Genomic DNA, 19,576 nt, shown 5'->3' with positions numbered 1-19,576 from the left:
CTGTTTACATTTTTAAAACTCCTTATTGGTGCCATCTGCATTATTTGTTGTAAGCTGCTATTTTTCTTGGGTCTGTGACAAAGAAATACATGGTTAAAAACACCCCTGTTCCACCATGCCATAGTCCTGGTCCACATTGGGCTCACTGTGGCTATTTAATATAAAATAAATAAATGCACAAGGTCAAACTAACGATGCATTTAACTTAATTGGAGTTTGGTAGAGTCTCTCTGAGGAAAAAGCGGTTCTGCATAAATAAGAGAATAATAATAGTTGCGGTTATTACCAATAATTTATTCATGTTAGGGCTTTAACACCCATTAAAATCTTAGTTGATTGTTCTGCCTTCGTCAAATCCCAGCAAGAAAAAAAAATGACAGGAGGTAGGAATTCATTCTGGGCAGAGGTGGGTGAGATTTGGCAGGAGCTTAATGCCCCCTCCCACCTGCCTTTGCGGCCCTTTGAATCTCCTCCCCAGCTCCAAACTCGAGCCTTATGATGAGTGGGAGGTGACCCAAGTTTTGACACATGGAATGGACGTTTTCATACCAGGTCTGCCCCAGAGCCTAATCAGAGGTGCAATCCAGTTATCTGCATTTAAGCCTCAGTGTTTTCAAAGGCACCAGAGCATGCATGGCTGTGCACCAGAAATGTGGCCGATCACTGGCCAATGAAAAGTGATGCCACTGTGGTTAGATCCAAAATTGTTACCTAATTCTATCCTGTGAAATAGGATAATCAAGTGTAAAAATGACCACAGGATGTGAGCTGAGCTTGTGCTCCCGTTACCTGGTTACAATCCAGCTGTCAATATGACCTTGGTTATGCCACCAGATCCCCTCCTGTCTTGAGTACACAGTGATCTTATGCTTAAATTTCATTCAGAATGAGTTGAAGGGCACTTACTGGAGTAAGCCTCGCTTTGAGCAGGGATATCTCTGTATCTAGATCTCGCAGAACTTTACTGAAAGCCCTGGGAAGGTTGCAGACGTGAAGGTTGGCGATGCTCTCCTGATCAAAGATCTTCTTTCCCGAACTTTCTTCATAGGCCAGTAGGACATTGCGAAGTTCCTGGAGGATGTCTTCATGGCCCTGTACCATCTTTTTCAGATGTTCTGTTTGGTTGTTGGCTTCCTTCAGCATCTCCTCCTGAAGGTGATTGGCTGTTTGCAGCTCATTGATTGTAGCCTTCAGCTTGCAATTGAGATCCTCTTGGGTTTGAGACTCTTTTCGCCTATTTATCAGAAAAGGAAGCATCCAGTGCAAATTCAGGGGCCTCTGACAACCCCCCACAACTGTGTTTTGTGGTTTCTTTTGCAGTCTCAAACAGGTGTAGAGCTTCAGTCTTTTAGTGCTATTCTGGGTACACTTCTATGCTGACCTACTATTGTACAAAGGTAAAATTTACATAGGTCTCCCCACCCACTTTTGCTTTTGGCTCCACCCACCAATGGCATGTGGCCTTTGGCAGGTTGCCCAGAAGGAAATGTGGCTCTTGGGCTGTAAAAGCTTTCTGCCCCTGGCAAACCCGCAGCAATATGAAAAAGAAACCACTGTTAAACTTCTGATATGCCATCATCACAAGACAACTGAACGTGTAGCAAATTGACTCTGGAACTTCCCACTATCTGGGAAAATGGGAGGTCTGCAAAACAATACCAGCTACCTGAGTTGCACAGGGCATGGGGCCATTCCCAAGATGTTTTCTTTGATCCCAGGTCATACTTTTAGAGCCTAGCTGGGAAGCTGCAATTGGAATATGCAAATGGTCTTAGAACTGTGGCCCTCTGACAGGAGTGAGCCAGCAGTAAATCACACTGAGCAAGCTGGAGTTAACTCCTTATAAGCAAAACAGGATCTGCCCAGGTGTGGGAGGCCTAATGAGCACAGCAACTCAAGTTCTGCCCCCATGAACCAAATAAAAAAATTCCTTCCTGTAGCACCTTAAAGACCAACTAAGTTAGTTCTTGGTATAAGCTTTCGTGTGCATGCACACTTCTTCAGATACACTGTGTATCTGAAGAAGTGTGCATGCACACGAAAGCTTATACCAAGAACTAACTTAGTTGGTCTTTAAGGTGCTACAGGAAGGAATTTTTTTATTTGGACTATGGCAGACCAACACGGCTACCCATCTGTAACTGCCCCCATGAAGTAGTTGCCAAGACTAAAGGTCCCTGCCTCCCCATAGACAGCTGTGTCTTCTCCTCTTCCGGGTCCCTCCCCAAGCAATTGGAGACTGTGCCTGCTTGTCTGTATTTGCTCCTCTCGCTTCATGCCTCTCCTGGTTCTGGGAGAGCAGGGGGAGGGGAGCTTGTTGCTGCAGGAGGCGGCGACACCCATGTTTCTTCACAAGCCTGGTCTATCGCTGCCACAGACTCTCCAAGCTCACTAAGCCCTGTTACCTCTTCAGCATCTCACACCTCCTCCTCCCAGTCTTCTTCCTCTTCTCCCTCTGACCACTCATCACCATCCTACTACCACTCACTGGGCCTTCTTCAATTGGGGGTTCCTCAGCTGGTTTCTCCCACCATTCCTGTGTTGAACCAGTCCATGACACCCTCTCTAGTTTGTACCATGAGGGTGCTCACCTGAGATCAGTTATAGACTCTTTTTCCCTCGTTACTTCCCGAAGGTTTGTCTGCAACTCAATTATTGTCTGTCTTAAAGTTAATTTCTGTTGCTCATGCTGTTCTGTAGCCTGCGGGAAGCGAAATAAGATCATGAAACAGTATTAACAGTAGACAAAATGCAATTTGGGAAATGGAGCAAGGCAAATATTGGCGGCACTGCTCTAGGACAGATCTTCAGATTTGCAGAAGTCAGATAATTGTAATTAAGAGAAGGCTTGCTGCAGTTTTCCATGATGAATTATCCGGCTCTGGCTGTTTTGCTAATCTGATGAGCGCAAAAGGTATCATTTAGACATGGCAGTCCATTTTCATTTAACAGAACCAGCCATAAAAGGGAGTCTGATCTATCCCTAGCCTTCAACAACACCCCCTAATTTTCACAAACATGCACTACACAAAGGCATGCAGTTGCAGATTAAAATCCAGGCTCTGAAAGCATATCTGCAGAATAAAAACTAAGCTAGTTAAACTGGGCTCCTGAACTGGGATGAAGAGAGGCTTCCTTACCCTTAACAAACAGTTCCCAACATTTTGGTAGTGTAACCAATATCAATGTGTGCATTTATTTATTAAAATGTTTCTATTAAAACTTCCTAAAAGCTGATTATGAAATTTTGACAAAATTACAATTACCATATTTTTTGCTCTATAAGACTCACTTTTTCCCTTCTAAAAAGTAAGGGGAAATGTGTGTGCGTCTTATGGAGCGAGTGCAGGCTGCGCAGCTATCCCAGAAGCAAGAACAGCAAGAGCGATTGCTGCTTTAACTGCACAGTGATCTCTGTTACTGTTCTGGCTTCTGAGATTCAGAATATTTTTTTTCTTGTTTTCCTCCTCCAAAAACTAGGTGCGTCTTGTGGTCTGGTGCGCCTTATAGAGCGAAAAATATGGTAATTATAAAACCCTTCCTGTATGTTCCCAATCTGCTGCATTCAGATTTTCTTGGTGCATAACTTATGTTATCTTGGTCAACGGTTTTGATTCGCCCGCCACCACCTTTAGTGCAGGGAATACACTGCTGTGGTTGTGATATCCACCCCCCCCCCGCAGTTAAATGACAATCAGTACACTGAGAGCCTTTCTGCCAAGCTTGAAACTCACTTCATTTAGCTTCTTCTGCAGATCTCTGACTTGCTGAGAATATTCTTCCAAGATGGACTCAATGGACTCTTTCCCTTTCCCTGGACATTTCTTGGGCCTTTTACCAGTCTCCATGTCAATGTCCAATTCATATTTAGTGTATAAAATTTTGGGAGGGCTACTGCTGGTGGCAACAGCAGCAGCAGCAGGGGCTGTACTACAGATAGAACTTGTGGAGCCCTCCATCAGTGTGCCGAGCCTGGAAGATGGTGCATTTGGGTTGCTCTTATATGCAGAAGAAGTGCCTATGGAAAACAACAAAGACATTCAGGGCAGCTGAAGAAAGTGAAACAGCAGCAATAGCGGTGCAAGTGCAGTAAACAGCGACTGGCTGCTTGCCTATTCCACAACCATTCACATCCATGGGGGGTGAAATTGAGAGCAAACAATAGGTTAGCTATTAGAGCAGGGTGTGCTGTGTTGGAAGCTGCTCTGGTTGAGCATTTTATATCGCAGAATCATTCTGATAGGGATTTATTGTTCACAGTACTGTGGGTGAATCAGAAAACCATCAACAAAAGACAAGATCATGAAAAACGGCTACGACAGAAAGAATCTCAGTTCATTTTTATGTTTAAGACCATTCACCCTGAAGGACTCAATTCTGAACTGGATTTAAATTGTTTCATTTGATGTTTTCTTATTGTTGTTATATTGCTTTGTACCTTTAAATTGAATTACTGCAATTCATTCTCCCTGTAATGAGCGCCACCTGGGAATGGTTACTTATGCTTCCGGTATCATGCAACTGGTAGCAGTGGTTACATATCCACATGAGCACTGCTCCTTGTGCATTTTACTAATCTATGGGGTATGTACCTTTGTTCTTCTTATTGTAGTTGTAGCATATGGATTGTAATGTGTGAAGTTTATATAGTTTTCATGTACACAGGTCATTGTTTCATATTTGAATTCTTTTGTAGTTGTGCTGAAGAAGATTCCAGCGAAACAGTCAGGTTATCTGGGATCACTGTCCATTGTTATTCACCTACTACTTCGGCACCATGAACGCCTAAAAAAAGTTTTACCGCTTAGCCCACAGGATAGGATCTATTACCGTATTTTTCGCCCTATAGGACACACCGGCCCATAGGACGCACCTAGATTTGGGGGGGGGGGGGGAAATAAAGGGAAAAAAATTATTCCCCCCCCCCCCAGGCGCGGGGCTGGGGAAGCTCGGGCTTTGGCAGCTTTGGCATCGCTCTGGGAGCTTGTGGGGCTGGGGGCGGGGAAAGCGGAGCTTCCCCCTCCCCCAGCCCCCAGAACGGGACCCAGAGCCATGTGGAAGCTGCGTGCAGCTTTGGCCTCGCTCTGGGAGCTTGCGGGGCTGGAGGAGGGGAAAGCCCTCCGTCAGCCTTCTAGCCAAGTCGGGGGACAGCGGGAAAGGCGCGCTGCGCCTCCCGCTGTCCCCCGAGTTTGCGGGGCTGGCGACGAGGAGGAGCAGGCTTCTCCCCCCGCCAGCCTTCTAGCCAAGTCGGGGGACAGCGGGAAAGGCGCGCTGTGCCTCTCCCGCTGTCCCCCGAATTTGCGGGGCTGGCGACGGGGAGCAGGCTTCTCCCCCCGCCAGCCTTCTAGCCAAGTCGGGGGACAGCAGGAAAGGCGTTTTAGCCAGGGCTGCCAGTTTGAAATTTAAGAGGCTTAACCTTTTCATCCATCTTTTGAACGCAACTAGTAGCTCTGAAATCACCTTGTTGCCTCTATGGTCAACTGCAAGGCATTCTCCATTTTTACACTTTATGTACATGCAGGTTGCACATACCTGAACTTGTCAAGAGGTTTGAAGGAGAGGAACACCCTTGACGTGTGAGGGATTCCACTGAGAATTTGGTTGCTTCTTCCTGCAGTTTCAAGGTCTCTTGGGTTTGCCTTTGCAGCGCTTCCCTGTGGAGTCAAAAGGCTGCATATGAGTAGAGATTATGCTGGATGGAAAGCGAAACACCGATGGACAACAAAAGAGGTTTAAAGGCAATTTTTTTTTTTTAAAAAAAAAAGCAGTATAAGCACGGAAGATTGGGAAACACTGGCCTGCGAGAGCTCCAATTGGAGGACATCCTTTACCAAAGGTGTCGTGGGTTTTGAAGACGATCAAACTTAGGGCAAAAGGGAGAAACAAGCAAAGAGGAAGGCATGTTTTGCAAACCCTCACCGTGATCAACTCCCGCCTGGAAACCTATCTCCCTACATAGGTTTGGAAGGACGTGTGGATCCAGAATTGGCTTCCACAGTCACTTACAGACACACCGTTAAGACCGTGTTCATGGGAGACAATCTTACTCGGCCACGAGTGATCGCCAAAGAAGAACTACACCACCTACACAGTTGACTTGCACCTTACAGGAAAACACACTGTGGAAAGAACTTTCTGAGCCCTCTTCCTTCCTCCCAGAGCCTGGTAAGAGAGGCGGTGGGCAAGGCCCACTCCAGACAGGTAAGGATGGTTGGAGGGGGGGGCAGTTTTGGGGTTACCTGGCTTTATGTGATTTTGCATTTACGCATTGACCCCAAAACAGAACCCTTCCATAAAATGTGAGTTAAAAGGTAAAGGGACCCCTGACCATTAGGTCCAGTTACGGACGACTCTGGGGTTGCGGCGCTCATCTCGCTTTATTGGCCGAGGGAGCCGGCGTACAGCTTCCGGGTCACGTGGCCAGCATTACTAAGCCGCTTCTGGCGAACCAGAGCAGCGCACGGAAACGCCGTTTTTCTTCCCGCCGGAGCGGTACCTATTTATCTACTTGCACTTTGACGTGCTTTCAAACTGCTAGGTTGGCAGGAGCAGGGACCGAGCAACAGGAGCTCACCCCGTCATGGGGATTCGAACCACCGACCTTCTGATTGGCAAGTCCTAGGCTTATAACCCACAGCGCCTATAACCCTAGCCTATAACCCACAGCGCCACTCACGTCCCTCAAAATGTGAGTTACTTGTACATTAATTCCATAATCTGGCCTAATATTTTCATTCAGATCACATTCCTAAATGTACAGTGACAGTTAAAAGCATTTGCACACTTCACACCTTAACACATGCATTGTCTGATGGACCTTTCTGAGAAATGATAGTGTCGACTAACAGATAAATACTTTACTATTAAATTCTCCCGAGAATCTATTAATTATCAAGGACATTCCTGTGCTCAAATTGTCAACTGCAGATTATTGACACCTCTGTAACAGGGTAAAAGCAAGCAGGTACTACCTTAGTTCTTTAATATTCTTGCTCATTTTTGCAAAACCTGCAAACAACAACAATTATTTCATAAGAAATCAATTTGAGAAAGCCTCTGTGATAAAATATACAAATGAATGCAAGAGCATTACAAGTATACATTTATTCTGGAATCCATCCATGGTTCTTAAATGTTACATATTTTAACAAACTGTTTATGTATATTACATATTTTTGCTCTTTTCCATTTCAAAACAAACAAAAAGTTTAAGAAAAGCTCCTTTCACGAGAAAGCTTCTTTACTATAACTTTTTTTTTTAAAAAAAAGAATACCTTGCCTTGTACTATTGAACAGGTGAGCAACCTGGAAATCAGGGACCAACCACATTTTATGTGGTCTCCCAAGCCTCATGAAACTGACCTAACTTTCCATCCCATCATGATTCCTTCCTATCTGTTCATTTTATCCTTATTGTTCCTTGCCTTTTCAGGCTTTCTATGTAGTGTCTGAATAGTTGGAAGGGAACAATATTTTAATGAATGAAAATAAGTGTATGGCTTTTAAATAAAAGTGTTTTTCCTGGTTGCATTGATGGGGGAAAGAAGTATATTTATTTGAGACCATCCCCATTATACCTAGTGGTTACACCCACAACATACATTTAAAGTGGATGGCTTCCCCCAAAGAATTCTGGAACTGCAGGGCAATTCAAATAAATACACACTCTCCCCTACTCAGCCAGTGCCAGATAACAGCAATAAAAATCTGATCTACCACCAAAATATTTATACCTCAAAAGGAGTTTGTCCTCTCCAAGAACCGCAAAAGGATTTCACGACAAACCTAAGTAGATATAAACTTTATCAGCATTCAAAAGTCACACATACTTTTAGAAGGCAGAACCTTTAGAAAAGCAAGATAAGAGATTTCACATTTTCAGGATACAGCTTCCAATTTCAAGTTTAAAAGATGTAGTATAAATTTGCTCAACTCTTTGCTTATGCAGATGTGACACAAGAGGATGCAGACCAAAGCCAGAGACATGAGACTGCTTTGCCTTTTTGCCTTTTGGTCAGATCACCAATCAGCGCATCATGCTCAATATGCTGGATGACGAATCAGCAAAGTGCAGCAACTTTGCTGGCTCACAGAGTCTCAAAGATGCACATGCAAGTCAGGTGGACTTTAGATGTTTCTGCAAAGAGCTGCGAACAATGGTGATGTGGAATTTGCCTAAGGGGCTAGATGCAGAAGACAAGGAGAGCAGGACTAATTTTGTGCTAATGATGCGCTGGACAGGGAGGTGCCTAAGAGTTATTGAAAATAATACAATTGTCTTATGTTTCATGGAGCCTGGATGTCCTGAAGGATCATAATATTTAATTAAAAATGAGGGGTGTCAAAAAGCACTTGCATTGATGAAAATAAGATGCTAAGCTCTTGCCTTTGCACTGTCCAGAAAAACTTATCAGGAGAACATTCTCAGGGGAGCCTCCCACCATCTGCCAGGGAAAAGGGAGGCTTTGCTGATTCTCTAAAAGGCACAATCCAGTTTAACACATTTTGGCTATGTTGTAGACATTTGACCTTCTTATATAAATAAATTACATTTTTGTGCCTGTGCAACCACAAATGAATGGGAGGTCTTGCAAGAATAACTAAGCCTGGGTGAACTTCGATGCTCTGGAACAAAGTGAACACTTATTAGGGGTCATTGTCTAGAATAATCTAGCTACTGTATATTCATGTAAGGAAAGGATATAAATCCCCAAGTGTGTACAAGAGTCTTTTATTTAAACACTCACCTTGTTGCCATTGGCAACCCGGAATTCCATGCAGCTAAGTGTGTGGAATTCTCTCCAGGAGAGTTAGCAGGTTTCACCTTCATCATCCTGCTCAACTTCCCCACTGGGTATGGAGGAAGACAAAACAGGCTGGTGAAGAAGAAACTGTGTGGACAGCTACAAAAGTATGGAATTTATGCTAACCTTAACTCAGATAACAAAGAAATCTAGACACTCAAGGGCAGGTGAAGAATTGGGAGGAAAGGTGTAGCAGTTTAACTTTTATTTCTTTACATAACACTGTATTCTTGAAAATCAATAAATATATGGGGGGAAAGCCTGTGTGTTCTCTCCTTCCTTTGGCAGTCTGCTGTGCTTTCAGCTGCATAAAAAGGCAATTATTCTTTATTTTTCAGGCTACTACTAGGGAGGGGGGCTTATTTACAAGGCTGAAATACATATATTTATTTCTTTTTGAAATGGTTTTATTCCCCTTCCCCCACACTCAGTATCAAGCTTTGAGGGGTGACCTAAGAAAAGCTGACAACTGAGCTCAATAACAGGCAAAGAGGAGCACTAGAAGTGTTTAAATATGCTTTTATAGTAACAAGGTCTCTCTAATAAAAAATTCCTTCCAGTAGCACCTTAAAGACCAACTAAGTTAGTATGAGTTGGTATGAGCTTTCGTGTGCATGCACACTTCTTCAGATACACTGTGTGTATGCACACGAAAGCTCATACCAAGAACTAACTTAGTTGGTCTTTAAGGTGCTACTGGAAGGAATTTTTTATTTTGAGTATGGCAGACCAACACGGCTACCTATCTGTAAAAGGTCTCTCTAGGGCATGTCAAATACATTCTTCTTTCATTTATTAATATGGTAGTGTAGAGTACTATAAGATGTTTGGGATCTGCCTTTCTTGACTCTCTTTTAAAATGCAGCATGTAAGGCCAATGCATAGGAGAAAAGAGTGAATGAATGAAGCTGGCTGAAATGGTGAAAAAAGAGACAACACCAAGAGGACCACTCAGGATTTGGGAGGGGAGAAGGAATCGTTTAAAACCAGGATGTCAGAATTTTCTGTATTTGTGACATATTCACCTTGTTGGTGGTGCCACCCCAGGGGTGGGGAGACTGCCTGGTTGGTGCTGACCTGTAACAGAACCGTTGCACTTCCCCTGTTGTGAAATGTTCTCCCTGGTGAGGTGTGCCTGTCTCCCACATTCCTGACTTTCAGGAATTTTTTTAGAGATCCTTTACCTAGGCATTAGATGGTTGAAAGACACTTCCTGGCAACCCTGAGCTCACTGGATGAGATAATGTTTTAAAACACTTAATGTTTTATGAACACTTTTTAAAAAATCATGTTATTATTGATGCCGTTTGCTCTTTCAGGAGTAAGGTAAAGGGACCCCTGACCATTAGGTCCAGTCGTGGCCGGCTCTGGGGTTGCGGCGCTCATCTTGCTTTATTGGCCAAGGGATCCGGCTACAGCTCCTGGGTCATGTGACCAGCATGACTAAGCCGCTTCTGGCGAACCAGAGCAGCGCACGGAAACACCGTTTACCTTCCTGTCGGAGCGGTACCTATTTATCTACTTGCACTTTGATGTGCTTTCGAACTGCTAGGTTGGCAGGAGCAGGGACCGAGCAATGGGAGCTCACCCCGTCGCAGGGATTCGAACCGCCGACCTTCTGGTTGGCAAGCCCTAGGCTCTGTGGTTTAACCCACAGCGCCACCCGCGTCCTGTTCAGGAGGAAAGGTGGGGTATAAATAAAATAAATTAATATAGGGAAGCAGCTGCCAGGGCGACTTGACAAGCTGACATAGGCAGGTTCCAGGCCTTTCGGACCCTTTGAGCAAAACAGCAGATTTAAGAACTCAACAATCAAGAAATCCATAATCCGGCATCCTAACCCACAATCCACTAGCTGTTACCCAGGGACCAGAGGACTGGGCTGTGCTGACAGAGTCTGCATGCTCTGGGTCCTGCGAGGAAGGGGTGAAATTGTCAACAGTCCATACCTGCTGTATTGTAATAACTCTCAGAGAAAACCCACCAGTGCCGGATCTAGGGCAGTGCGTGCGGTTCCCCTGCCAAGCCGAAGGGGCACAAAACGGAGAAGATTCATAACTGAGAAGATCCGTTTGGGGGCACCGGATTCTGGCCTCGCTCAGGGCACCATAGGATGAAAGATGACCAAAATCCGCCCCAGACTAGACATTCCTCAGAAACAGGAAAGCTAAGGGCAAAACCCCCCGAAAAAGGTATCCCGGGCAGGCAAGCTGACTGCCTCCCTGTCTTTTAAGTCCCAACACTCTCCCCTGCTAAATATGAAAACGTGGGTCCGGATGCTCCAAAAGCCTTCTCCGGCTACTTGAACACCCTGCCAGGCCAAAAATCGAGCGGATAGGTAACCCCCCCGCAAAAAAGTAGCTCTGAGATGGTGGCAGTCACTTGACTACGCATTAGGCAGAGATGCTCCAATTCTTTAAAACCTTAGAACCGCAAGGTTAGTAAAGGTTATTTGGGGAGGGGTGGTTGAGTAGGGGGTGGCTGGCCCCTTGGCCTACACGGAAACGCCATCTTCTCCTAGGCCCAAGGCCTGCGTCCCACCTGCTACGGATTGTCCTCTTCCCACTCCTCACCTGAAAGAGGATCCAAGTAGGGGAAGGAAGTGGACACACCTGGGGCAGGTGAACTAGGAGCCCACAGCAGCCCCTGCTGGTGGGAGGTGGAACTGCAGAGGCTTCCCTTAGGCCCAGGCCCTCCCTGCGCCACCATATATATATATGTATATATGTATATATATATATATATATAATCTTGAGGCCAGAGGCATTTGTTTACTTGTTTTACTACTACTACAACAACAAAAGACCTCAATGCAGGTTTGCCAAAAGGAGAAAAGCAATAGAATTGGGGGTGGGGGTAGACACAGTCACGCTTTAAAAAGAGATTGCTCTTTATTTATGTCATAACACACCGCTTGATTGCCAAAAACCACCAAAGAAAACCCCTCAAAGCAACAGAAGTAATTAGATCATAATATTGTGGTTATGATTTGATAGATAGGAGATCGGGTACAGCAGAAGGGGAGAAACAGCAACTCCACAGAATAAAAGAATGAGAAGTCAACAAAAAATCAGAGAGAAGACGGAATGGTGGTCTGCCTGTATACGCTAAAAATGTTGAGACTTAATAAAATACAATTGTAAAACAAAAACCGCAGGCCTCAAAGCAGATTTACAAAAAGGTAAAGAAAAACACACCAATAAAATCAAGGGAGGGTGGCTTTTAAAAAGATTGTTTATTTCATAATACACCACTTGACTGAAACCAACCAACCAACCAACCAACCTTCAAAGCGGGTTTACAAAAAAGTAGCGAAAATGATAAAATCGAGGAAAAAAGCAGCCACACTGTAATGTTTGTGATAATGTGCAGGTGTCAGGTACATCAAGTGTTCAATCTGGAGCTCTTAGGGTTGTTCCCCAAAATAATCTGCAATAGAAATTCACCCAGACTCCGATACAGTATGCAATGAGGGTAGGACATCTATCTATCTATCTATCTATCTATCTATCTATCTATCTATCTATCTATCTCTGCACACTGTGCTTCATGAGAAAGGAACCAAGGCCGTAAAAAGCCACTGTGTGAGAATCCAAGAAGGGGGAGGGTATCAGGCGGGAAAATCCCGCTGCAGTGCTAGCAGGAGATATGTTTAAAAGTGCAGAGAAATAAATTTCCAAACAACAAAGTCCCATCCTGGGACTTGTTGCATTGCACCTACCTCTGAGAGCGACACCTGCGGGGTTTGTGCTTTGCGGTCTTTTGCAAAGTGTGAAAACGTTTGTTAGGCCAGGAGTTGTGCTGAACTGCCTTGCGCGATGATGACCTTGCTCTGCACACACGAGGGGAGAAGGGACCACATTGCTTCTCTCCGAGGGCTGCCCTGCAGTTCATGCTTCCCTCCTTCTTTTGCACACGACACACGGGCCACAGTTGAATGCCGAACAGGACTCCTGAAGTGCAGAACCGTTGAGAGTCAGCAGCCCTCCCTCCGGCTGGTGGTGTATGGAATAACCTAGGCAACAAACTCCACCTCTGATAGTAGCTGCTGTGTGCATGTGTGGGAACCAATGAATGCCACTTCTGGTGTTTGGTTTCTCCAGAAGACGGCTTTTGTTCATGCATCTCGGTAATTGCGGTGGAAGGAAACTGAACACTGCCATGCTACAGCGCTTGCTGGTGCTTCTCTGCTGCGGGTCAGCATAAGCCCTTAAAGTGCACTTGGGGTTGGGGGAATTTTTAGATTCTCCTATCAGAATATAGGGGTACCTCAGGTTAAGTACTTAATTCGTTCCGGAGGTCCATTCTTAACCTGAAACTGTTCTTAACCTGAAACACCACTTTAGCTAATGAGGCCTCCTGCTGCCGCCGGAGCACGATTTGTTCTTATCCTGAAGCAAAGTTCTTAACCCGAGGTACTATTTCTGGGTTAGCGGAGTCTGTAACCTGAAGTGCATGTAACCCGAGGTACCACTGTAAAGCACGTTTGTAACATACGCAACAAAGAAACTGTGCACATATTCCTGTGTACTCTGCATCCAACACGCAGGATACAGAATACACAGGTGAACACATCAGGTAAATCACACCCCATATTTATCCTGTATCTATCCCAACATGCAGTATTTTGATGGCTCCCAAACTGAGAAAAGGACCTGGCCGCGCTTTGAAGTGGTAATGTGTACCCAGGAACAGACTGTTTTTTCCTTGTTGTGAAACGCTGGACATTTCATATGTTCTGCTTACAAGGCCAGAATCTCTGATTAAGACTGGGCTTTCACAGCCAATCTACACATTACAGTGGTACCTCGGGTTACAGACGCTTCAGGTTACAGACTCTGCTAACCCAGAAATAGTACCTCAGGTTAAGAACTTTGCTTCAGGATGAGAACAGAAATTGTGCGGCGGCGGCAGGAGGTCCCACTAGCTAAAGTGGTACCTCAGGTTAAGAACCGTTTCAGGTTAAGAACGGACCTCCAGAACGAATTAAGTTCTTAACCCGAGGTACCACTGTACACAGAAACAAAGTATTAGAATCCCAGCAGCTGTTGTTTCTAGTTGAAGTTGCTTTGGGGAAGGAAGAGTTTTGGGAAGAGAAGAGGCAGAAAGGTGCTTTATTATCCCCAACTTTGCTGCTTTTATGTCATGGCTCCCTTCCCTAGCTGTGGGGGGCTTGAAATGCAGCAGGAAACCTTTATGGCACATTTCTGGTGATTTGTGGTCCTGATGCTATCAAGGCAGTCACATGCTTTCAACGCTGTTTGCACCTGCAAAGGTTTTGGGGTGGTCACACAGCTTCATTACCAATCAGAGAGCGAGAGAGCGAGCATGGTATAGTGGTTAGTGCATTGGATTTCAGCTGTGTAGCTCAGTTGGTTAAAGCATGGTGCTGATAACGACAAGGTTGCAGGTTCAATCCCTGTATGGGACAGCTGCATATTCCTGCATTGCAGGGGGTTGGACTATCAGGGGTCAGCAAACTTTTTCAGCAGGGGGCCAATCCACTGTCCCTCAGACCTTGCGGGGGGCCAGACTATATTTTGAAGAAAAAAATGAACGAATTCCTATGCCCCACAAATAACCCAGAGATGCATTTTAAAAGGACACATTCTACTCATGTAAAAAACACGCTGATTCCTGGACCGTCCGCGGGCTGGATTTAGAAGGCGATTGGGCCAAATCTGGCCCCCGGGCCTTAGTTTGCCTACCCATGGACTAGATGATCCTCAGGGTCCCTTCCAACTTTACAGTTCTGTGATTTTGTGACCGAGATAAGGGTTGGAATCACCACTCAGCAATGAAGCACCCTGGGAAACTGGTTGGCCACTCTGAAAAGAGGAGTGCTGGACTGGTTAGGCTTTTGGCAGGCTCGTTCCAGTCATACTCTATCCCCCACCTCCTTCTCACATTGAACAACATCTTCTCCATCCAATTCTTCATTTATCTTTCCCCTCTGTCTGCCATGATGAATAAAAATATAAGGTAATGAAAAAAGAGAATAGAAAGGCAGGAGGGATGCTTGGTAGTGCCATCGAAGGTCAGACTACAGGCTCATTATCAAATTCCTGAATTAGGGAACTTTCCCCCCTCAGAGAGATTTTCAAGCTTTCCAAGAGTTCATCCCCTTGTTTTTAGAGGAGGAAAACATGGGGAAAAAATTCTGAATCAAATGTTGTACAGTGGTGCCTCGCAAGACGAAAAGAATCCGTTCTGTGATTCTCTTCGTCTAGCGGTTTTTTCGTCTTGCGAAGCAAGCCCATTGATGGATTAGCGGATTAGCGCTATTAGCGGCTTATCTGCTGATCGGATCAGCTGATAAGCGGCTTAGCAAAAGGGGGGGAGGGGAAAAAAACCAGCAGGAACTCGCAAGACATTGTCGTCTTGCGAAGCAAGCCCATAGGAGATTCGTTTTGCGAAGCACCTCCAAAACGGAAAACTCTTTCGTCTAGCGAGTTTTCCGTCTTGCGAGACATTCGTCTTGCGGGGCACCACTGTACTAAACTATTTAAAGCAGCAAAGCGGCTCCCGTCTGTCCCTCCTCTGTGGCTCGCTTTAAAGCAGCAAAGCGGACAGGAGCCGCCCGCTTTGCTGCTTTAGAGGAGGAAAAAAGTATCTTATGGAGTGAAAAATACAGTACTTAATGTATAAGGGACATTTAGATTTTCATTGTTGCAAAACCAAGCACTTCAGCTCCAGTACTTGAGTGAAAAGAAGTGAAAAGTACTTGTACCTATTTTGCTTCCAGAGTGGTTCCATACAATTCATCTGCACAGATTTTGGGTCTCCATGACACAAAATGAGGTATAACACCTTAGGAAAGTAGTGAGAGGCTCATGAAAGAGGCCCTTGCCTCATATTAAAAAGAGATGTTGCACGGTATTTTCAGTATTCAGAATGTGCATTTTGAAGAGTCCATCGTGCAATGTACTGAGACCCACAAGACAAACCACAGCGCTACTCTCCTTCAATGCACCTGGTGCAGTGTTGGAGCCAGGCCTGAGAGGTGAATTAAGAAAAATCCCAAACCCTCTTTTGAGAATTAGGAACATGCAGAAGTTTGTTGTGTTTGTCATTGGGTTAATGTAAATTCTTTTAGAAATTCAAAATACAGAACATTTGTTTTATGTTATATTTAGTGACTGCCAGTGTCATCATCTTGAGACATTGGCATTAGGCAAGGACCTCTCTTTTATCCTCCCTCTGCCCTCCCTCACCTCAACAAATATATTGAGAAAATAGACTACCTTCTTTGCACCACAGCTCATGTGTCTACTTTCCCATTAACAGATCTGATTCATTCATAACTTGCTTGTTAACCATTTGACTGAAGAGCAGACGACGGCTGTCTTCAGTACATATAAGCAGATATCAAGAACACACACCATCATTTCAACAAGCCAACTAAAAGTTTGATGGAAATAATGTTTATTATAACCGATGCAATTCATACAAAAATTCATTAGTACTTAGGTAGGCCCCTCCAGACATCATTTTTTATTGCACACATTCATAATAATTTGTGCTTGCAATGCCAGTTTGGTGTAGTGGTTGCAGTGTCAGTCTAGGATCTGGGTTCAAATCCCCACTAGGCCGTGGAGCTCACAGGGTGGCTTTGCGGCAGCTACTGCCTCTCAGCCCAACCTACGTCACAAGGCTGTTGTGGGAATTAATTGGGGAGGGGGGACATAAATGAACAATAAATAAACAATAAACAATAAATAAAAAATTTGGGTGTCCTTTCCAATATTGTTCCCACCTGCAAATGTTTTGGGGCGATCTTCCCGCTTCGTTTCCAATCAGTGCATATCCTGCAATGTCCTGCTAAAATCCCATCACCTTTTATGCCACAAATGTTCTGGTTTATTTTTGTTCTGCTTTGGCTGTGCTGGGGAGGGAGCAAAGCTCAGTGGCAGGTCTGCCTTGCAAGCAGAACGTCCCATTTTCGATCCCCGTCATCTCTAGGTAGGGGTTGGGAGAGACTCGTGCCTGAAATACTAGGAAGGCTGAACGTTGTGCTCCTCAAATTCTTATTATATGAATTCAAGCATGATCTAAATTGGGTGCTTTCTTACCGAGTGTGTCTAAATTGAGGGCAAGCTCCTCTTATGTGCATCACAAGCCAGATGAAGCTGGTCAGCTTTCTGACTTCTTTTTCATTTGGATGTAGCCAAATCCTTGAACTTGCTGAGATATTTGTTCAATAAACAATGCATGTACAGGGTTCCTCCCATTTACCGTATTTTTCGCTCCATAAGACGCACCAGACCACAAGACGCACCTAGTTTTTGGAGGAGGAAAACAGCAAAAAAAATATTCTGAATCTCAGAAGCCAGAACAGCAAGAGGGATCGCTGTGCAGTGAAAGCAGCAATCCCTCTTGCTGTTCTGGCTTCTGGGATAGCTGCGCAGCCTGCATTCGCTCCATAAGACGCACACACATTTCCCCTTACTTTTTAGGAGGGAAAAAGTGAGTCTTATAGAGCAAAAAATACGGTAAGTGTGTTCAATCTACACGCAGCTCTGGAAACGTATTATTATTCCTTTTCCACAAGCACTTACAGCACTGATTGAGAAGAGTGCTCCATCAAGACTGCCCACCTCTTCCTTGTCCTCGTTTTGTTGTCAACCACCCTGTGATTTCCTGATGAAAGGTGTTCTATAAATTTAATAAACAATGATAACAGATAGCACTGAGCTAGATGGGTCAATGGTCTGATTCTGTATAAGGCAGCTTCTTATGCTCCTATTGCTCCTCTGGAGATCAATAATGTGGCATTGGGAAGCATTGCAGAACAACTAATAAAGCAGAACACATCCACTATTTTTGCACTATTCACGTGGCAAGAAAATGATGCAGAATATGCCTGCAATAAAACACCAGTCTGGAGTGGCCCTAGGTCCTATGTTACCCATGATAACTGCCACAGTCTCGCTCCCTGCTATAATATCAGGGTAATAACTTGAGAAGCCAACACTGCACTTTTACCGTACGCCAGGAACCACCCCTGGAAAACTGGGCTTCTCCCACATGATTTTCTGCAGGGGTTTCTCTTCTTAGGAAGAAGCATCTCTCCTGTGGGTCCCATCACGCCACCGGGACCACATCTTACCAGAAACCTCATTCTTTATGAAATTACTATTTCACACCACAGCAACCAACCCATAACGGTGAATACTATTTCATTTGTCGTTTCTACGTACGCCATCCTTAACATTAGGATTGGGGAACTGTCAGCCCTCGAGACGTTGCTGGACTCCAACTCTTACCACTTGGTTTGAGGAAGGTAAGAGGATGCTCGTTGGTGTAATGGTCCCTTGGCAGCGGCATTCTGCAATGGGCAGCAAAAAAAAGAGGCGCCGAAATCTTGCCTCTCCTCCTGCCCCCATCTACCGCTGCTAACAGATGAGTGCATCAGAAACAGGAGGGAGTTCTCTGAGTTTGCGATTCACAGCAACCACCCACATTGGGGGTAAAGGTAAAGGGACCCCTGACCATTAGGTCCAGTCGTGGACGACTCTGGGGTTGTGGCGCTCATCTCGCTTTATTGGCCGAGGGAGCTGGCGTACAGCTTCCGGGTCATGTGGCCAGCATGACTAAGCCGCTTCTGGTGAACCAGAGCAGCGCACAGAAACGCCGTTTACCTTCCCGCCGGAGCGGTACCTATTTATCTACTTGCACTTTGACGTGCTTTCGAACTGCTAGGTTGGCAGGAGCAGGGACCAAGCAACGGGAGCTCACCCCATCGCGGGGATTCAAACCGCCGACCCTTCTGATCGGCAAGTCCTAGGCTCTGTGGTTTAACCCACAGCGCCACCTGCGTCACTCACATTGGGGGTGCCTCCCCCCCAAAAAAAAATCATGGGAGGAGGGCTGCATCAGGTCCACAGGTTCACCACATTTGAAAGACTGAATCACGTGGGATATTCAGATCTTATGGGCAGCTGCCGTATCATTGCTATACCTCCCTAGGTAATGCATGACTTTGAGGGACGTGGGTGGCGCTGTGGGTAAAACCTCAGTGCCTAGGACTTGCCGATCGTATGGTCGGCGGTTCGAATCCCCACGGCGGGGTGAGCTCCTGTCTTCCGGTCCCTGCTCCTGCCCACCTAGCAGTTCAAAAGCACGTCAAAGTGCAAGTAGATAAATAGGTACCGCTTTATAGCGGGAAGGTAAACGGCATTTCCGTGTGCTGCGCTGGTGCCGGCTCGCCAGAGCAGCTTCATGACTCTGGCCACGTGACCCGGAAGTGTCTCCGGACAGCGCTGGCCCCCGGCCTCTAGAGTGAGATGGGCGTGCAACCCTAGAGTCGGTCACGACTGGCCCATATGGGCAGGGGTACCTTTACCTTTACCTTTTATGCATGACTTGGAAGGAGAGAAATACTTAATACCTAAAAACCACCTATACTGTAATACTGTACCGGGTTATCAAAATTGTTCTTATTTGCTTGTTTCAAGGAAGTCAGCGTCTTCACAGTAAGACGGATTTCAAACAGCCCCAGCCCAGACTATGCTTGGTGATTATTAAAGGCCTTGGCCTCTAAATTGGGAGTAGATGCTGCACTTTCTGGCCGCGTCACTGAAAAGGGGCTTTGGCTCTGAGGTCTAAAAGGCTCACTGGAGGAAGAATTAAAATGTCAGGAATATGGTCTAAGGAAGGGAATGTAAGTGATCGCTTCACCCAGTAATGAGAGTCACTTCCATAGCCCAATATTCATGTTCTCTAATAATAATAAAAATAAATCCACACATTTAAAAGTGCTGCACGACGTG

General features: G+C 45.3%; 1 protein-coding gene and 1 long non-coding RNA gene across 7 annotated transcripts in view; one reads left to right on the top strand and one right to left on the bottom strand.

The window, feature by feature from the left end:
* Positions 1 to 13,007, bottom strand: part of CCDC158 (coiled-coil domain containing 158) — a 50,924-nt gene extending 37,917 nt beyond the window's left edge. The window contains exons 1-7 of one of the 6 annotated variants that reach the window (XM_081206914.1): positions 12,526 to 13,006; positions 7,734 to 7,785; positions 6,972 to 7,008; positions 5,533 to 5,654; positions 3,735 to 4,018; positions 2,592 to 2,701; positions 907 to 1,234 (exon numbers count right to left, since the gene is read on the bottom strand). In XM_081206914.1, coding sequence (XP_081063040.1) covers positions 907 to 1,234; positions 2,592 to 2,701; positions 3,735 to 4,018; positions 5,533 to 5,654; positions 6,972 to 6,997 — 870 coding nt within the window. In that variant the 5' untranslated portion in view covers positions 6,998 to 7,008; positions 7,734 to 7,785; positions 12,526 to 13,006. Of the gene's footprint in view, positions 1 to 906; positions 1,235 to 2,591; positions 2,702 to 3,734; positions 4,019 to 5,532; positions 5,655 to 6,971; positions 7,009 to 7,733; positions 7,786 to 9,829; positions 10,012 to 11,345; positions 11,403 to 12,525 lie in introns of those variants that run through there. The other 5 variants (XM_081206918.1, XM_081206917.1, XM_081206915.1 and 2 more) reach the window with 5 other exon arrangements.
* A 3,211-nt stretch (positions 13,008 to 16,218) lies between these two features.
* Positions 16,219 to 19,546, top strand: LOC308594384. The gene is made up of 3 exons (XR_014011414.1): positions 16,219 to 17,040; positions 17,302 to 18,795; positions 19,180 to 19,546. It is a non-coding gene; the product is annotated as an uncharacterized lncRNA (long non-coding RNA).
* Positions 19,547 to 19,576: the final 30 nt, after the last annotated feature.

This window comes from Podarcis bocagei (genome assembly GCF_964188305.1).
Source record: "Podarcis bocagei genome assembly, chromosome: 9".
Classification (NCBI taxonomy): Eukaryota; Metazoa; Chordata; class Lepidosauria; order Squamata; family Lacertidae; genus Podarcis; species Podarcis bocagei.
The sequence above is the reverse complement of the archived record's forward strand: the minus strand, read 5'-3'. Positions and strand labels throughout refer to the sequence as shown.